The sequence below is a fragment of the Pongo abelii genome, chromosome X (genome assembly GCF_028885655.2).
Source record: "Pongo abelii isolate AG06213 chromosome X, NHGRI_mPonAbe1-v2.0_pri, whole genome shotgun sequence".
Classification (NCBI taxonomy): Eukaryota; Metazoa; Chordata; class Mammalia; order Primates; family Hominidae; genus Pongo; species Pongo abelii.
In genome coordinates, this window is record NC_072008.2 from 86,025,425 (window position 1) to 86,043,752 (window position 18,328).

At 36.9% G+C, this 18,328-nt stretch overlaps 1 protein-coding gene across 3 annotated transcripts in view; it reads right to left on the reverse strand.

The window, feature by feature from the left end:
- BRWD3 (bromodomain and WD repeat domain containing 3) overlaps positions 1-18,328 on the reverse strand; it is a 132,218-nt gene that overhangs the window by 107,117 nt on the left and 6,773 nt on the right. For 2 of the 3 annotated variants that reach the window (XM_054544773.1, XM_024240891.2), the window contains exons 5-6: positions 8,850-9,000; positions 7,092-7,190 (exon numbers count right to left, since the gene is read on the reverse strand). The exons of the other annotated variant lie outside the window; for it this stretch is intronic. In XM_054544773.1, coding sequence (XP_054400748.1) covers positions 7,092-7,190; positions 8,850-9,000 — 250 coding nt within the window. The remainder of the gene's footprint in view (positions 1-7,091; positions 7,191-8,849; positions 9,001-18,328) is intronic. 3 annotated transcript variants of the gene reach the window in all.

Sequence of the window (18,328 nt, forward strand, 5' to 3'; positions counted from 1 at the left end):
GAGGCCCTGGTGTGTGTTGTTCCCCCGCCCCGTGTCCATATGTTCTCATTGTTCAGCTCCCACTTATCAGTGAGAACATGCAGTGTTTGGTTTTCTGTTCCTGTGTTAGTTTGCTGAGGATGATAGCTTCCAGCTTCATCCATGTCCCTGCAAAGGACGTGATCCCATTCCTTTTATATGGCTGCATAGTATTCCATGGTGTATATGTACCTTTTCTTTACCCTGCCTATCATTGATGGGCATTTGGGTTGGTTCCATGTCTTTGCTATTGTGAATAGTGCTGCAATAAACATATGTGTGCCTGTATTTTTAAAATAGAATGATTTATATTCCTTTGGGTATATACCCAGAAATGGGATTGCTGGGTCAAATGGTATTTCTGGTTCTAGAACCTTGAGGAATCATCACACAGTCTTCCACCATGGTTGAACTAAAACATACTTTTAAAACTACTTCTGTACTCACAAGCCACCTCAGCAGCAGAACTGTTTGTGTGAAATTTTAACTTCAAATTCTAGTGTAACTATGGCAAAGTTCCTAAAATGAATATTAATCTTTAAAATGATGAAGAAATAATAATAATAGGTGATAGTGTAAGACCTCAAACAATACCACAAATATTAATTACATATGCCTCAGAATTTCCTTGAGTGGTATTAAGTATTAATACTATTTTGAATTTAGCTCAATTTTCTTCTTCTGATTTAATTTTGGTACAATACAAAACCAATTTGATTAGTCAAGCATACAGCTAATGAAATGGCATGACTGGCACTTAGAACTAAAATAATGTAAATATCACAGATATTTTTGCTCTTGCCATAAGAAATCTAGAAATTCACCCTTGGTAAATGTAAGTACACATGTATTTTAAAGTGTTACAGTAGTTAGTGTGGAGAATAGAATCTGGCAATTAACTCTCAAATTCCTTCCTTATGCTCCCTTACCTTCATTTCATTAAATTACTAAATAACTTTGTTGATTAACTATAAGAACGACGGAAACATTTGAATAAATACTCCAACATAGTGCAAAGTCCAGATAAGGTCAGAATTTTATTGTTTTTGGCCAAAGTCTGTTGTAAAACTTTCATAGGAAAGAACTGGCACAATTTGATCTTTAAAGTGAGTCGCTAAAATCAAGATATGAACAGCTAAAAGTAGTTTCTAAGGATAAAAATAGGAAACTTAAAAATCAGGCCAGGCGCAGTAGTTCACACCTCTAATCCTAGCACTTTGGGAGGCCAAGGCAGGCAGATGACCTGGGATCTGGAGTTTGAGACCAGCCTAGCCAACATGGCAAAACTGTCTCTACTAAAAACACAAAAAAGTTAGCCAGGCATGGTGGCGGGCGCCTGTAATCCCAGTTACTTGAGAGGTTGAGGCAGGAGAATCACTTGAACCCAGAAGCGGGGGTTGCAGTGAGCCAAGATAGAGCCACTGCACTCCAGCCTGGGCGACAGTGCAAGACTCTGTCTCAAAAGAAGAAAAAAGAAAATCAAATTTGTAAAATAAGTAAATTAATTATCAAATTATGCACCTATCCAGAGTAGCTTACCTGTTCCCATATTATTTTAGATCTACACTATCCAATATAGTGGCCACTAGCCACATGTGGTTGCTGAATGTCAATTACTTAAAATTAAATAAAATACATATTTAATTTTGCAGTTGCAATCATCTCCATCGTCACAGAAGGTTCTACTGGGTAGCACTGTTTTATATAAAATACCAGTTAAAGTATGCCCTGAAAAATTACTGATGTAATTCCAAATATAATGGGCAGAATGAAAAGAGGGACATGTCCATTTATTATACAAATTCTATGCATAGTGGCAAGAGAAGGGAACATCCTCAAACTGAAAAAAGGGCATTTATCATTATACTTAATGGTGAAAGATGATCTGTTTTCACCCTATGATCAGGAACAAGGCAAACCTGTATACTCTCACCCTTTTAATTTGCATATATATATGCATATATATATGAAGTCTTGCTCTGTTGCCCAGGCTGGAATGCAGTCAGTCGTGCAATTTTGGCTCACAGCGACCTCCACCTCCGAGGTTCAAGTGATTCTCCTGCCTCAGCCTCCCAAGTAGCTAGGATTACAGGCATGCACCACCAAGCCCAGCTAATTTTTATATTTTTAGTAGAGAGGGGGTTTCACCATGTTAGCCAACCTGGTCTCAAACTCCTGACCTGATGTGCCCGTCTCAGCCTCCCAAAGTGCTGGAATTACAGGCATAAGCCACAGCGCCCGGCCTAATCCACCATGCCCAGCCTAATCCACCATTGTAGTAGAGGCACTAGCAGCTCAATAATTTAGGAAAAAGAAATAGAAGGCACACAAAATCAGAAAGGAAAAAGTAAACCTGTCTTTATTTGCAGACAACAGGGTTATCTATGTAAAGAATCCCAAAGAATCTCAAGGAAAAAAAGTCATTAAATCTAGTAAGTAAATGTACTGAGGTCAATATACAGAAAAACGAAACAAAACAAAAAGAAAAAAACATTTCTATCTACTAGCAACAAACTGAAAATCAAAAATCTTAAAAATACAATTTAAAACTGTATAAAAACCATAAAATCCTTAGGGAAAATTTTCACAATAGATGTGTTAAGACCTGAACACTGAAAACTACAAAACGCTGCTATGAGAAATTAAAGATTTACAAAAATAGAGAGCTATACTACGTTCCTGGATTAGAAGGCTCAATGCTGTCAAGATGTCAGTTATTCTAAAATGTCTCTATACATTCAGTGCAATCCCAAGCAAAAACCCAGTACCTTCTTTTTGGGGAAATTGAGAAGCTGATTCTAAAATTTAGGTGGAAATGCTAAGGAACAGAAAAGCCAAAACAGTTTTTTGAAAATGAGAGCAAAGTTGGAAGACTCAGACAGCATAGAGTCCAGAAAGACTCATATATACATGGTTAAATGATTTTTGACAAATGTGCCATGATAATCCAATGGAGAAAAAGATGGCCTTTTCAACAAATGATACTGGAATTAAGACACCCATACAAACACACACACACAAAAAAATGAATTCAATCTAAACCACACACCTGATAAAAAAATTAAAATGATCAAAAATCTAAATATGCAACAAAACTAAAGAACTTCTAGAATATAAGAGAAATCTCTGTGAGCATGAGTTAGGCAAAGGTTTATTTGAACACAAAAAGTACAATCTTAGAGACAAAACTGATAAATTAGACTTCAGCAAAAATTTCTGCTCTTTGAAAGACACTGGTAGGCCAGGCACAGTGGCTCACGCCTGTAATCCCAGCACTTTGGGAGGCCGAGGAGGGCAGATCACGAGGTCAGGAGATTGAGATCATCCTGGCTAACACGGTGAAACCCCGTCTCTACTAAAAACACAAAAAATTAGCCGGGGGTGGTGGCGGGCGCTTGTAGTCCCAGCTACTCAGGAGACTGAGGCAGGAGAATGGAGTGAACCCGGAAGGCAGAGCTTGCAGTGAGCCGAGACTGCGCCACTGCACTCCAGCCTGGGCGACAGAGCGAGACTCTGTCTCAAGAAAGACAGAAAGGAAGAAAGAAAGAAAGACAGAAAGAAAAGACAGACAGAAAGAAAGAAAGAAAGACAGAAAGAAAGAAAGAAAGAAAGAAAAAGAAAGAAAGAAAGAAAGAAAGAAAGAAAGAGAAAGAAAGAAAGAAAGACACTGGTAATAAAATAGGGCCAGGGACAGTGGCTCATGCTTGTAATCCCAGGGGGAGGCCGAGGCAGGTGATTGCTTCAGGCCAGGAGTTTGAGACCAGCCTGGGCAACAAAGCTAGACCCCATCTCAAATAAAAAAGATGGGGGCGGGGAGGGGAGGAGATAACTGCATGTTGAGAGAAAATATTTGCAAAATACAAAGGATTTGTACCCAAAATATATAAAGAACTCTCAAAACTCAATAATAAAAAAACGCAAACAACTCAATTTAAAAAATGGGTGAATACTTCACTAAAGATCTACAGACTGGCAAATATGCACATGAAAAGATACCAACTGACAGTTATCAGAAGCTGGTGAGAATGTGGGACAACTAGAAATCTCATATATTGCTGATGGGAATACAACATATAATAGCTACTTTCACAACAGTTCGGCAGTTTCTTATAAAGTTAAAGTTGTATTTAACATATGATCCAACAACTGCACTACCTATTTATTTACCCAAAGAAATGAAGAAAGATATTCATGCAAACACCTGTACATGAATATTTATAATAGCTTTATCCATAATAGGCAAAATTATTGAACAGATTATGGTAAATTCATAGAATGGAATGCTACTTGGTAATAAAAAGAAATGAACTACTGACACATGAAAAGACATGCATGAATTTCAAAAGCACTGGTCTAAGTGAAATCAGACAGATATAAAAGGCTACTTACTACCTGATTTAATTTAGAGGACATTTTAAATTACATGAAGTATAGTCAGTCACAGAAAGATTAGTGGTTTCCAGGGGTTGAGCAAACGATACTGAGGCTGATAAAAATGTTCCATATTTTTATTGTGGTGGTGGTTACACAAAAATGTATACAATTTGTCAAAACTTATTGAATGGTACACTTAAAAAGACAGCCTTTTATGTCAATAATATCCTAATATAGTTGACTTAAAAAAAGTACCATGGCTAATACTCTATCTTTGGAGCTCTCTAGGTATAAATCTGTCACACCAAGAAAATACGGTGACATCTGACCATGAATATGATAGATAGTCTATTTAGAAAACAAGCAATGTAACTTAGGCCAATCAAATAACTTCTCTGAGCTTTGGGTTTCTCTGCTGCAAACAGAAGGGTTTACAACCAAGTTCCCCAAATCTGTTCCCAGGAACTTACAGGATCTTTAGATCTGTTTCCAGGATCTTAACAGATATTCTGGAAAGAGTTTCCATGCTTAAATTACTTGGGAAATGCTCCCTATAAGGTGAGCAATGCATTTTAACATATGAAAAGTCCGCCATTCATTCAACTTTTCTCCATTTTTAAAAAGCTGTTTGCCACATTTACTTGACCATGGAACTCCTTTTTTTTTTTTTTTTTTTTTTTTTTTCCGAAAAACAGTGTCAATTCTTTTTAGTTCTAAGATTCAACAGAACTTTCAAGAGGATATACCAGACAGGCATGGTGGCTCACACCCATAATCCCAGCACTCTGGGAGACCAAGGCGGGTGGATCACTTGAAGCCAGGAGTTCAAGACCAGCCTGGCCATCATGATGAAGCCCCATCTCTACTAAAAATACAAAATACAAAAATTAGTCAGGTGTGGTGGTGCATGCCTGTAATCCCAGCTACTCAGGGGGCTGAGGCAGAAGAATCGCTTGAACGAGGGAGGGGGGAGATTGCAGTGGGCAGAGATCGTGCCGCTGCACTCTAGCCTGAGTGACAAGAGACAAGAGTGAGACTCTGTCTCAAAAAGAAAAAAAAAAGATATACCTTCATGATTAAGTTATGTTTAGATTGGCAACCTATAAAACTGATTGGTTTGAAAGTAGCTATAGAGAACTATGACCCACAAAGAGAAAACTGCCTCAAATCACAAACTGGAAAGAAGATTTCATATCCATCTTAGTGAGTTTTTGTCAGGCTCTGAATTCTAAATAACTTAAACTTAAGCATCTTGAGTACCAGGTACTACATGAAAATACATCATGATCGAATTGCCTCTGTTCTAAAAGCTCCTCCCTAAATAACATGCCAGATTTAAAATGAATTTAAAAGCATCACTGCCAGGGCCATGACAATTCCTAAGCAATTACTAAAAGAATGACAAACGGATTCAAATCCGTGTAAAGAGTTTATTTTACAAAACCAGCAGAAGTTTGAAAGTATATGCTTAGTTAAAAGAAAAAAAGAGCGAGAGAAGGGAAGAAGGGATAAAGAAAGCCTGTAAACCTAATATTGTAATGGTTGCTCTTCAGCATTTCACATGTGACCCATGAAGCATAACACACTACAAAATAATGTTGACAGTATAGCTAAAAATACTGTATTTTGAAAATAAGTAAATGCATGAATAACAAAAGTTATCTCAATTCAATATATTAATTATGACTAAAGCTTTAAGGGAAAGTGAACACTGGAAAATTCTGGTGGATAAACAAACAACTCTTGAAAGGAAAAAAAAAAAGTTAGCAATACCATGTTCAATGAGACTCAACTTTTCCAAGTAACATCCAAGCTATGGAAGAGTATTTTTAGCAATATACTTCAGAGTATCCAATTTCCCTGAATAAGTCCTATGTATGTTTAATCAATGATTTTGTCCAAATATATCTTAAGAAATATTTCTAGCTTCAATTTACTTAACCTCTGAGGATAAACTACATAAGCTTAATGTATAAGAAGTATTCCTTTTAAAAAAGTATTCATATTTTTCTATCTGAAATTCATCCCTTTCAAACTTTAGACATATTCTGTAGGCACTATATATAAAATAATGTAATTTTTTAGAAGAGCGAGAAAGTAATGGAGCAGAGGAGCAATTTACTCACCCAGCACCTTGGTTTTGCACATACTTTGTGAGGGCGAACTTTAATTTAAATAGTTTTGTATCTAGATCTCTTTGGGAACCACTACTAGTATTTCTTCATAATGGTCTGGCCAGAGATGTCCCAAGAATAATTTGAATGAGACGTGAATTTCATTAAACTGGAACCAAGAAAGGTGACTTTTTGTCTTAATACAGACATATAAAAATGTATAACATCATTATAATTTTGGAAAACAACACATATAAATAATGTACTTTTGTTTGGGAAACTCAGCACATAGACATGTAAATAGACAACCATATGGTTAAAAACGTCTATACTATATTAAAAAAAGTTTCTGCTAAGAAAGAAGTGAAATGAAATGAAATAAAACAAAGATCACCTTTTATAAAACATTGTATTTGCTTTAAGTAAAAATGTTTAAAAAATCTGGACTAGCCATGAAACTCCTCAGGAATGTAAACAGTTTGTTTATGCTTCAAATTTAATCTTGGTACCTATTTTTGTCTTCCTAATGAGTTCAGGAAGGAAAGAATCAACAATCTGTTTATAACACACAGGTGTATTACTCACCCACATTTGGAGGTTTCACATAATTTACAGGTAGTTCTGGAGGTCTGCCTCTATGCAGAGCCGCAAAAGCAGACCCATTCCATAGTGTACTCTTACAGTCTATATAAAAAGAACAAAGGTTGCTAAGGAATAGAGCAGTTTGTTTTTTTTTTTTAACCATGTCTCAGAAGCAAATGTCTGATTTTAATTTCATTTGTTGGAATACATTTTTAATTATTAAACCAAAATGAAAATAGTAGGCATATATTTGAACATGTTATAAACTAAATTTATAACTGGTAAACACCCAACACCTTAACATATCATCTGGATATTTTATTTCTAAGCTAGTCTTGAACTAAAGCTTTTTTTATGCACATATTTGAATCTTATATAAATATGTCACAGATTAATAAGCTTTAAAGTTTACATCAGTTCTTCTTGATCTTTAGGCTTACACGTCTATTCATATAAAACCGTATAAGCAAGGATATAACTATAGCACAAGTATGCCAGGGAAAATTCAGGCATATTTATACTTTGGTACATGTTCATATTATGAAATACTTGCCAGTTGTGTCATAACAGATAACAGCACTGCATATCAGATGGTAACTGATTATAAATAGCTGTGTTTTTTTCTCTTTCATGTTTAAGTCAAAAAATGTAAGGAAATATTAAATATTACTAATAACTTGGCTTTAAAACAAAAAGCCAAAAGCTCTCTTGAAAGCTTCCAAATAAACTCAATTAAGAATTTCCTTAAATTATAAAATGAGATGCTTAAAATCTGGTATCATTACACAACTATTTATCTTGGAGAATTAGGATTTTTGAAAATAGTATGCTAATTAAACAAAACATAGAAATAAATGGGCTGCTAGACCTTAAGTATTTATTACTCCAATAGGCATCTTTAATGCCTAATTTTACATTTTTATGTTTATCAAATACCACTTTAGATGTCTGACATATTGAGGTTCCAGGTAAAACTTGGGAAAAATCTGTAAAACACTGAAAATCAGCTGAGTAGAAAAGCTTATTTAACAATTACTGAGGTCAGGCGCAGTGGTTTACACCTGTAATCCCAGCACTTTGGGAGGCTGAGGCGGATCACGAGATCAAGGGATTGAGACCATCCTGGCCAACTTGGTGAAACCCTGTCTCTACTAAAAATACAAAAATTAGCTGGGCGAGGTGGCGTGCGCCTGTAGTCCCAGCTACTCAGGAGGCTGAGGCAGGAGAATTGCTTGAACCTGGGAGGCGGAGGTTGCAGTGAGCCGAGATCGCACCACTGCACTCCAGCCTGGTGACAGAGCAAGACTCTGTCTCAAAAAAAAAAAATTACTGCTGGGTTGATATTTTTGCTTAAATATGTTCAAATATTAAAATTGTACATATAATTTTGATTTACCTGTTATGAAAAGCACAACATCATTAGGATGACATTATCAAAACTAATAAAGAGTAAGAACATTATAAAGAAAGAATATTGTAAGTATTTATACTGTATTAATCAAAGCAGCAATCTTTGAGATCTCTATTCCATGATTACAAAGGTATTTTATATTCTTTACCTATATATATTCACTTTTACACAAAAGGACTCCTTTTTAGGTCTCTAAAAATTTACTTGTACACTAAGAAAACAAAAACAACACTGGCAAGATAAGAAAAACTATTATTTAGAAAAGCATGGGAACATTTACTCAACCTAAAAATAAGCTAACTCTCCACTCCTTCCTCCGATATCACAGTCCTAAATTCTGAAAATCTCACCTTTGGCATCCCGTAGCAGAGACTGCCGACCAACACCTAATAATGTCTGTACCCCAGGAACACTCTGAGGGATCTCTTTATCTAGTAAAGGACCAATTCTCTCACAAATTTTAAGGAGGTAGTCTGGAGGAATGTGTGCATTTGCTGCCACCTAAAAAAGTATAAATAAAACACAGGAAAAACACATTTATTTGGTTTAAAAATATAAATCTATTCCACTACTAAATTGTTCCATTATAGAGCAAAGTACAGTTTTAAAATATGGAATCAGGCCTGGGCGCGATGGCTCACGCCTGTAATCCCAAAATTTTGGGAGGCTGAGGCAGGTGGATCACTTGAGGTCAGAAATTCGAGACCAGCCTGGCCAACATGGTGAAACCCTATCTCTACTAAAAATACAAAATTAGCCAGGCGTGATGCTGCACACCTGTAATCCCAGTTACTCAGGAGGCTGAGGCAGGAGAATCACTTGAACCCAGGAGGTGGAGGTTGCAGTGAGCCAAGATTGTGCCACTGCACTCCCGTCTGGGCAACACAGTGAGACTCTGACTCAAAAAAAGAAATAAAAAAAATAAAAATAAATAAAATATGGAATCAGAGCTGGGTGCAGTAGCTCAGGCAGATAATCCCAGCACTTTTAGAGGCCGAGGCAGGCGGATGGCTTGAGCCCAGGAGTTTGATATCAACCTGGGCCAAACAAAACCCCATCTCTACAAAAAATACAAAAATTAGCTGGGTATGGTGGCTGCACCTCTAGTCTCAGCTGTTCGGGAGGCTGAGGTGAAAGGATCACTTGAGCCCCAGAAGCAGAGGTTGCAGTGAGCCGAGACTGCACCACCACACTCCAGCCTGGGAGAGAGAGAGAGAGACTTCGACTCAAAAAAATTTAAAAAATTAAAAATAAAATATATATATATATCTGTGTGTATAGATATATATTTTCCATATATATATTCCATATACATATGGAATCAGGAAGAGAAATTTTTAAATATTTAATAATTGACCAAATTTAATAAACAGTCACAAAATAAGCACATTTAAATGATATGACAACATTTACATGGCATGGCACTCTAATATACATTTAAATGTCTTGATCAAGTCATTTGCTTAGCTGTTAATCTTATGAAATAAGTGTTACAAAGCAACTAACATGCCAAAATCAAAAAAGCACACAGGTGATGAGTAAACTCTCTATTACTTGATTCATTCAGTAGTGACGAACTGATCCAAAATCAGAAGACCTAGATTCTATACAAATGATAAGAATACAAGTGAAAGGTATTACTTGCACCAAACCCACAACCAATAAAGCAAAACTGTTTTTCTATTAAAGTTAACTTGTTTCCAAAAGGGTATAAAACTAACAATGTTATAAATACTATGCTTTAAATAACTCAGCTATGTAGCCAAAATTCCTTGAAACAAAAACTTGTTTTTAAAAAAACAAGTAAAATTCTGGACATTAGATACCATATATAGATAAGAATGAAACTATAAAACAACAAAAATCGTGTTGCATTTTTAATCTAAGCTAATGTGCAAATCCCTGAGGTGTTTCATAAATACTTGTTAAAACAATAAAAAGAAAAACCAGAATATTAAAAATCTTTAGATAAAGTGAACATCTACATCCTCATCTTGAGATAGGTCCTAAAATCTACTTCTGGCTACGATGTCAATTTTTATAAGTGCTATAATTGTGTATATATATATATACACATACACACATATGTGTATATATACACACATACACATATATGTATATATATTCAGTGATATATACACATATGTATATATACATGTATATGTATATGTATAGATACCTATGTGTATCTATACATGTATGTGTATATATGTATATGTATGTATACATATACATATATATGTGTGTGTGTATACATGCCATTGAATAGGACACACATCAATACTATTACCGCCAGGTCAATCAAGAACAACAATAGGCTGGGAACGGTGGCTCATGCCTGTAACCCCAGCACTTTGGTAGGCAAAGGTAGGAGAATCACTTGAGCCCTGCAGTTCGAGATCAGCCTGGGCAACATAGCGAGATCTCATCCCTACAAAAAATGTAAAAATTATGGCTCTGAATGAAAATAAGTGAAAAAAAAAAAAGAACAACAAAATTAGCCGGGCATGGTGGCACGCCTGTAGTCCCAGCTACTCGGGAGACTGCAGTGGGAGGATTGCTTGAGCCCACGAGGTCAAGTCTGCAGTGAACTGTGTTCCTGTCACTGCACTCCAGCCCCTGGGTGACCCTGTCTCCAAAAACAAAGAACAACAATAAAACACAAAAGAATAATTTTCTAAATCATCTCTGGTGATCACAATGAGAGAAGGTATTTTGTGTGTTTTCTTAAGTGCTGTATTCCTAGCACCCAAAAAAGTGCTGGGCATAAAGCAGGACTAAATAAATATAAGTTGAATAAATGAATAAAAATCAAAGTAAAGTCTAACTATAATCAATGTTTTTGTTTTTGTTTTTTTGAGTCGGAGTCTCGCTCTGTCACCCAGGCTGTAATGCAGTGGTGTGATCTCGGCTCACTGCAACCTCCGCCACCTGGGTTCAAGTGATTCTCCTGCCTCAGCCTCCCGAGTAGCTGGGATTACAGGTGCAAGCCACCATGTCCAGCTAATTTCTGTATTTTTAGTAGAGACGGGGTTTCACCATGTTGGCCAGGCTGGTCTCGAACTCCTGACCTTGTGATCCACCCGCCTCGCCTCCCAAAATGCTGGGATTACAGGAGTGAGCCACCGCGCCTGACCTAATCAATGTTGTTGTAAGAATTCCTGGAGGAAAAATCTCAGATTCTCCTATCAGGTTGCCTTTTTTGTTTTCCTAGGAAACACAGGTCAAAGAACCACAGTCCAACATGTATTCAGCATTCTGGTAACATGAGTGAATCACCTGTGATTATTTTTGTTTTAAATTATATCCTGCTATATATCTTTGGTAAGTTCCCTCAAAAAAACAATTTGAATCTACCAAAATAATTGAAGCCTGTGCAACTGTCATGATACTCCAGAAGAATGGTAATCAGATTATTTCAGATTTGTATCTCCAGGGTTTAGTTTATGCATCAGGACGGAGTTAAGATTAAGTAAATTCTTTCCATTAATTCTCACATCTTTAGTTTTTCTTCCAAGCAAACAACTATACAGAGGTATGTTTCAGAAAAATATAGAGGTAATATTAAAGTCAATGCAGCTGATGATTCAATCTAAAAAATACTTCATGGCTGGGAATGGTGGCTCACGCCTGTAATCCCAGTACTTTGGGAGGCCGAGGAGGGAGGATTGATTGAAGCTAGGAGTTCGAGACTAGCCTGGTAAACATAGCACCACCCTCATCTCTACAAAAAATAAAAATAAAAATAAGAATAAATCATTTCCTATCATCTACAGAGTGATACCCTAAAATCCTAGTTTATAATTCATATCCTGCACATTAAGGCACTTCCTAAATATGACTACATGCAAATATAATTAGTACCCTTAAAATAAGTATCTGGAAAAAAAAGTCTTAAGGTGCTGCATATTAACAACTATAACAGCTTATTCCTTCTTTCCCAAAACTGTCTTAGATAAACTGGGCTTCTGTTATCAGCCATTATTTTTTCATCAAGTAAATGCTGTAAGAGGGCTTTTACATAGAGTAGTAGTTGACATCTTTACTGGTAATTATTTTTTTTAATCCTCTGGACCAACTCAAGATATTCAGTTGTTACATAAAAACTTCACTTAACTACCCTAGAAATACAACATAATTAGCATATACAATCCAGAAAATGGGAGTTCTATAATTAGAATCTTTAGAGTTAACCTCCAATAGAAAGAAAATTTATTGGAGTTACATCTTAAACTGATATCTTAAGCTCCCTGGCTATTTCATTTTATTGAAACAATGATGTTTGATTTTCAGCTAATTATATAAAAAGTTTTATCAATCACTCAGTAATAATTCAAAAATACAGAATCATGAGGTCTATATATTCAGCAAATACAACTTACTCCTAACTATCCCTTTAAAGACTTATACAATAAACAAGTTTGACTTTCACTCTATACAATAGAAAATTGCTCGATTTCTAAGCAGTTACATTGAAAAAGTCCTTTGCTCTAAAATCAATAAAAATTTGATTATATGGCCAGGTGCAGTGGCTCACGCCTGTCATCTCAGCACTTTGGGAGGCCGAGACAGGTGGATCACAGGGTCAGAAGATCGAGACCATCCTGGCTAACACGATGAAACCCCGTCTCTATTAAAAATACAAAAAATTAGCTGGGCATGGTTGTGGGCGCCTGTAGTCCCAGCTCCTCGGGAGGCTGAGGCAGGAGAATCACTTGAACCCAGGAGGCAGAGGTTGCAGTGAGCCGAGATCATGCTACTGCACTCCAGACTGGGCGACAGAGCGAGACTCCACCTCAAAAAAATAAATTAAATAAATAAATAAACAAAATATGATTGTAACACTAGAGAAACAGATTCGATCAAAATAATGGCAATAACAATCTTTTGAGTTTAAACATGCTAGTTTCTCCTTCAAACCACATTAGCAGGCTTCCAAACTATATCAATGTAGTTCTTAAAATGTTTCTTCTAAATCAAACTTTAGGTCTTATAAGGGTAGTTAACTGCTTACTTGAATCTATTTGCTTTTCATTAAAGCTGGAACTTTTTAAAGGTGATCTTTTCAGAATAAGAACTCTTACCTACCCTGAATAGTTTTTTTTTTTTTTACATTTTTAAATAAATCTATATTGTTATATCATAGCCTATAAAATTCATGTCTTAAGTATTATAAACCACTCTTTTTGTTTAAAGCTCAAACATTCTAATTTCAGTCATTTAACTACATTTATCTCTCTGGAATATAATGGCTGACTCGGAACAGTTAAGTGCTCTGAGGACTGCAGAAGAAAAACATTCTCTATAAACAAAGTTTAAGTGTATAATACGGAAAAAAAAAAAAGAGTATAATACAAGGCCGGGTATGGTAGCTCACGTCTGTAATCTCAGCACTTGAGAGACAGAGGCGGGAGGATCACTTAAGGCCAGGAGTTCAAGACCATCCTGGGCAACATAGTGAGACCTCCATCTCTACCAAAAAAGGTTTTTGTTAAGAGTATAATTCAAACTTCTATATTATTCTATAAAACAACTCTAAAAGTTAAATTATAGAATCTCTGAAATGTAAGGATCCCTATGTATAATCAACCTAACCCCACACCTTACAGAAGAGAAAACAGATCCAGAAGTAAAGTGCCTTGTCCAATTGTTACAATGAAACAAGACAGGAATCTGGGTTTCTCTGCCCACTGCTCTTTCTACTACTGTCCTCTTAAGGCAGCTGAAAAATTATAATGATAGAAATCATTAACACAAAGCTGCAAAGCAATGAAAACTGTAAATCTGAATAAACTGAAAGACATTAAATTAACCCTAGATTATAAACCTTCTTGATAGTTAGACTGGCTGATCTAAAGAGCAAATCTAATAACTGAATTACCATACTTCAGAATCATTATGACAACTGAGAAAACCAGAAAACTCACGGAGATGATACTATTCATCATAATTAGTTAAAAGAAATCCAGCTGGGCACTGAATAAAATGTAAAAGGTAGCGAATCTCAGGAGGCCAGGACTGCACCAGGAGCTACATTCGAAATACTAATTTTCAAACACCAAAAATATTTGTTTACCCTGGCTTTTAAAAATAATAGTATCAGACAAGTAACTCTAAAAAACAAATATAGCAGACAATACGCTATTTGTTTTCCAAGACCATGGCTACAGAAGTTAAATGAAGAAGCAAACTGGGATTGCATGCTCAAAAAGTAAAATGTAACATTTTGCCTGGGACTGACTGATTAATTTAGAGGACAGAACAGGCATATACAAAAGTTAGTCATGTAATCTTTTGCTCTTTAGGGACAGAAAACAAAATGGATTTTGAAAAATACAGCAAAGCTTTATATCAATGTAAGTGTACTACAGAGATAACAGAGTACTTTGAAGTCTGAGAGCCTGGAACTAAAATTTACTAGCTGTTACTCTTTTTTGGCAGTATGATCCAGTAGAGAGACTGATTTGAATCTTTGCAGCATCCCCAGTTACTACTTATATGACCTTAGGCAAAGTTTCTTAGCCTCTCTGAGCCTGAACTTCCTCATCTGTAAAACAGTAATGATAACTATCTCCTAAAGTTCGTTAGGACAAAGACAGTAATCCACTCATGCATTCATTCAGCCATTTAAAGCATAGGAAAGCAATGGAAAGAAGATTAAATTGCTGCCCTAAGGGAACCCATAGTCTTAGAGGAGCAAACAAAACAGTAAATAGAAACAAATTAAGCTGCAAGTACCCAGAGGTCAGTACAGAGAACTAAGGAAGCAAAGAAGTAAGGTACACCTAATTTTGCCTAGAGGTTTAAGGGTTTATGTCCAGTTTCACCCTTGAAAAATATATGAAAAGTTCACAAGACAGAAAGGGAAAGGAGGGCATTCCAAGCAAAGAGAAAGGCACCCCAACCCAATAAAATTTTGCATGGTAACTAGCGCATAATATCTCATTAAGAAGGGCTTTTTTTTTTTTTTTAATGAAAAACCCCAGGGTACAGTGGCTCAGGTCTGTAATCCCATGAGGATCGCTTGAGCCCAAGAAATCAAGACCAGCCTGGGCAAAAAAAAGTGAGATCCCATCTTTATAAAAAATAAAATTATTAGCCAGACATGATGGTGCATGCCTGTAGTACCAGCTACTCAAGAGGCTGAGGTGGGAGGATTGATTGAGCCCAGGAGGTAGAGGCTGCAGTGAGCCATGATCGAGCCACTGCACTCCAGCCTGGGTAACAGAGTGAGATGCTGTCTCAAAAAAAAATACAAATACAAATACTTGTACAAAAAAAAAAAAAAAAGACTGGAAGAAAACATAAATTAACTGGTTTTTCTCTTTGAACATAAAAGAAAACATAAAAAATTAACTGGGTTTTCTCTTTTTGATGTCTACATTAACCTAAATCAAATGCTGTGTTTTAATGGTTGCTGAATTTGAAAGAGAAGTGAAAAACCAGGCAGGGGGAAAAAAAAAAAAACAGCAGGCAGGCCTTTGCCTAGTTGCACTTACAAAATGTTAAAACTTCCATCACTCACCTTTGAAAATGCTGATCATTATGCATAGCATTTCTTTTTCTTTTTATTAGTTTTAAGATTTCCTCAAGAAAGAGACACCAGAAGCGACCCTCCTAGGGTCAAGTATTCTCTAGCTTACACTGCCTCAAGAAAGCACTAAAAAGCACTATAACCTAAGGGCAGATGAAATTAAGACAAGGACAGGGGACCCACCCACATTCTAGTAGGTGCTCAGTAGAGAAAGGTCCAACAAAAGAGCTCAGTACCAACTAGCAGATAAAATAAACCAAACATATATATATATATAGCTCATGCTTCTAACAAAAGTTAAGAAAACCACAAATAATTGAGACCCAGCTAACTATAAAACACAATGGCGGATACTAAAGGGCATGAGAAAACATCTTTTTTTTTTTTTTTTTTTGAGACGGAGTCTCACTGTCACCCAGGCTGGAGGGCAGTGGGCGAGATCTTGGCTCACTGCAACCTCCGCCCTCCAAATTCAATGGATTCTCCTGCCTCAGCCTCTGGAGTAGCTGGGATTACAGGCACTTGCCACCAGGCCTGGCTAATTTTTTGTATTTTTAGTAGAGACAGGGTTTCACCATCTTGGCCAGGCTGGTCTTGAACTTCTGACCTCATGATCCACCCACCTAGGCCTCCCAAACTGCTGGGATTACAGGCGTGAGCAACCACGCCCGGACGAGAAAACATTTTAAACAGGGTAACTTAAAATACGAGAAATTAGGCCAGGTGTGATGGCTCACGCCTGTAATCCCAACACTTTGGGAGGCGTAGGTGGGCTGATCACTTGAGGTCAGGAATTCAAGACCAGCCTGACCAACATGGTGAAACCCCACGTCTACTAAAAATACAAAAAATTACGTGGGCATGGTGGTGCAGGCCCGTAATCCCAGCTACTCTGGAAGCTAGGGCAGGAGAATGGCTTGAGCCCAGGAAGTGGAGGTTGCAGTGAGTACCACTTCACTCCAGCCTGGGCCACAGAGCAAAACTGTGTCTCAAATAAATAAGTAAATAAATCTCAATAATATATAGAAAATAAATTCAAGATACAACCAGAAGGGTTGAGAATCCCTGCAATAAGACATATGAAAGACTCACAATAAAAACTTCCCATTTGTTTAAAAAAAAAGTGAATACTACACCAGTGTTATACTGGCATTCATAAAAAATGCATATTACACTAAATATCTTTTGACATACATTCATGTTTGTGTTAACACAGACACAGCTCACTCATTCTGAGTTCAATTCTGACACTAATATTTTAAATATTCTTTTTTATAGTACTGTTTTATATGCCCCTTACTTTATAAAAATATTAAGGGCCAGGAATGGTGGCTCACGCCTGTAATCCCAACACTTTAGGAGGTCGAGGTGGGCGGATCAGTGGAGGTCAGGAGTTCAAGACTAGCCTTGGCCAACACAGTGAAACTCCACCTCTACTGAAAATACAAAAATTACCCAGGACTGGTGGCACACGCCTATAATCCCAGCTACTTGGGAGGCTGAGGAAAGAGAATCACTTGTACCTGGGAGGCGGAGGTTGCAGTGAGCCAAGATCTCGCCACTGCACTCCAGCCTGGGCGACAGAGCAAGACTCCATCTTAAAATAAATAAATAAATAAATTTTAAAAAATTAAAAATATGGGGGTGATATCTCATCGACTAAGAAAATATAACATCTGGGGTCATAGTTCTCCAGATTTCCCTGCTGGCTGTTCGGTCTCTCTATCCTAATTTTAAAATGTAGCTAACAATTCATTTGCACAGCATTTTACAATTAACAAAATGCATTCTTTCTCATTTAACTCACTTGTTACCCACAACAAATGGGAAATTTTCATTTTATAATTGAGGAAATTCAATCTCTGAGAGCTTAAGTAATTTCCCTAGGGTCACTCAACAAGTAAAGGCTATATTCCATACTAAATATTAGGGTATTTTCTACTACTCACAAAATCCCATGTAAGAAATGTCAAGCAGGCCGGGCGCGGTGGCTCACGCCTGTAATCCCAGCACTTTGAGAGGCCGAGGCAGGCGGATCACGAGGTCAGGAGATCGAGATCATCCTGGCTAACACGGAGAAACCCCATCTCGACTAAAAATACAAAAAATTAGCTGGGCGTGGCGGGCGCCTGTAGTCCCAGCTACTCGGGAGGCTGAGGCAGGAGAATGGCGTGAACCCGGGAGGCGGAGCTTGTAGTGAGCCGAGATCGCGCCACTGCCTTCCAGCCTGGGCGACAGCGCAAGACTCCCTCTCAAAAAAAAACAAAGAAAACAAAAAGAAATGTCAAGCAAGGG